This window comes from Theobroma umbraticum, unplaced genomic scaffold (genome assembly GCF_002168275.2).
Source record: "Theobroma umbraticum cultivar Fairchild unplaced genomic scaffold, ASM216827v3 scaffold_204.0, whole genome shotgun sequence".
Taxonomy (NCBI): domain Eukaryota; kingdom Viridiplantae; phylum Streptophyta; class Magnoliopsida; order Malvales; family Malvaceae; genus Theobroma; species Theobroma umbraticum.
In genome coordinates, this window is record NW_018397267.1 from 4,931,789 (window position 1) to 4,933,423 (window position 1,635).

At 32.7% G+C, this 1,635-nt stretch overlaps 1 protein-coding gene across 1 annotated transcript; it reads right to left on the reverse strand.

The window, feature by feature from the left end:
• Nucleotides 1-6: 6 nt before the first annotated feature.
• Nucleotides 7-804, reverse strand: LOC110424693 (agamous-like MADS-box protein AGL61). The gene has a single exon (XM_021439324.2). It carries the CDS (start codon nt 645-647, stop codon nt 123-125), a length of 525 nt encoding a protein of 174 aa, XP_021294999.1. The 5' UTR covers nt 648-804; the 3' UTR covers nt 7-122.
• Nucleotides 805-1,635: the final 831 nt, after the last annotated feature.

Here is a 1,635-nt window from a genome sequence, read left to right on the forward strand (position 1 = left end):
AAAATTCTTCCTATAAGAGTATAAAGGAGTAACAGACTCCATGAATTAATCCTTCTCTAACTATGTTGTGACCAAATTCAACGGCGATGCCCAAGAGGAGTGGAATTGGCAGAGTTAAGACATCAATCATAGTTTCGCTCGACCATGAACTGGTGTACGATATCCGCCTCATTCACATCCTCATCAGCAACGAATGGCCACAAATAAGTAGAATTTTGGATGTTCAACTCCTCCAGTCTCGCCGCTGCGGTTTCTCTCAAGTCGTTAAGCGCCATAGTATATTCCACCAGCTCAACAAGAGTCAAGTTCTCAATCGGCTGATCCCACCAAAACCCAGCATTATCTTCTTCAACTTCTTTTTGCTTTGGCAACGGATTACTATCAGATGAGTCAGCGAGATATCGATCAAGAACAGCATCTACACCATCCGTGGTGTATACTCTTCCGGATTTTGATAATGCCAGGATAGCAACTTCCGCACCGCATAAAGTTGAAACCTCTGTGGCTTTTTTGAACAACCCTTTTCTGCGTTTGGAGAACGTTACTTGGCGTTTGCTTTCATCTTCCAGTTTCTTGATTTCAATTCGTTGACGACCTCGACTCTTCTTTGTCGTCGTTGCATCTGTTGTATTTGATGCACTATCCATGACGACTAATAAACACAGAGCCAAATAAGAGCAAATTATTAAAACAACGTTGAGCTTTTTAAGTTGTTACGTGTTTTTGGATTCTAAAGAAAACCTGCTTGGATCTATATATATAATTTACCTAATAACCTAGTTTGTACAAAAAGAAACAACCTAGCTTGTACAAGAAGAAACAGCCTAACTTGTTTCTTAGCACCTATGACAGCCTTGCAACGTGAATTTCCTTTTATAATAATAATAATAATACACAACAAAATAGCAATGGTTACCAATGGCGGAAACTGGAGAAAGAAAGAAATTAGTTACATGTCTCTAATAACTACATAAAAAAGGTTACAGAAGTGGAAGACTTGTATTTGAAACCGGGCCAAAATTTAGACTCCATTTTGTTCATGAATCTCAAAAGTTAAATTTAGCCTGTTTAAGTCAGGCTTTCACTAATGTAAGGGCTTGGCTCTCAATCAGGTCCAGCCATCCAGGCTTTCTATGACATCAGCCTAAGCCCAGCACACGTCAAGAATCGTGTACCATTGTCTACTATGCTGAGATAGGTACCCTTTCAAGATTATAAATATTATTAGGTGATGTTTGTTACTTTATAATATAATATGATTACAGGTAATATTAATATAAGTAATATGATTATAAGTAATGTAATTATAAATAATGTTATTACAGAGAAAATAATATTACAGTGTTTAGTATACAAGCAAAATAATAATTAAAATACAGAGAAAATAACATTGCAGGTTTGGTTTACAAGTACTTTAACGGGAATGTAATGTTAATTTTTAAAATTATCTCTAGTTATTAAAATATAAGTTTAATATATTTATATTTTTTATTATTAATTTTTATATAATATCAATCTCTTAAATATACTTTTAATGTCATATATTTTATTTTTATTTATTATTATAATTTATATATTTTATTTTTATTTTTTAATATAATTTTATATTATATATTTTATTTTAATTTATTTTAC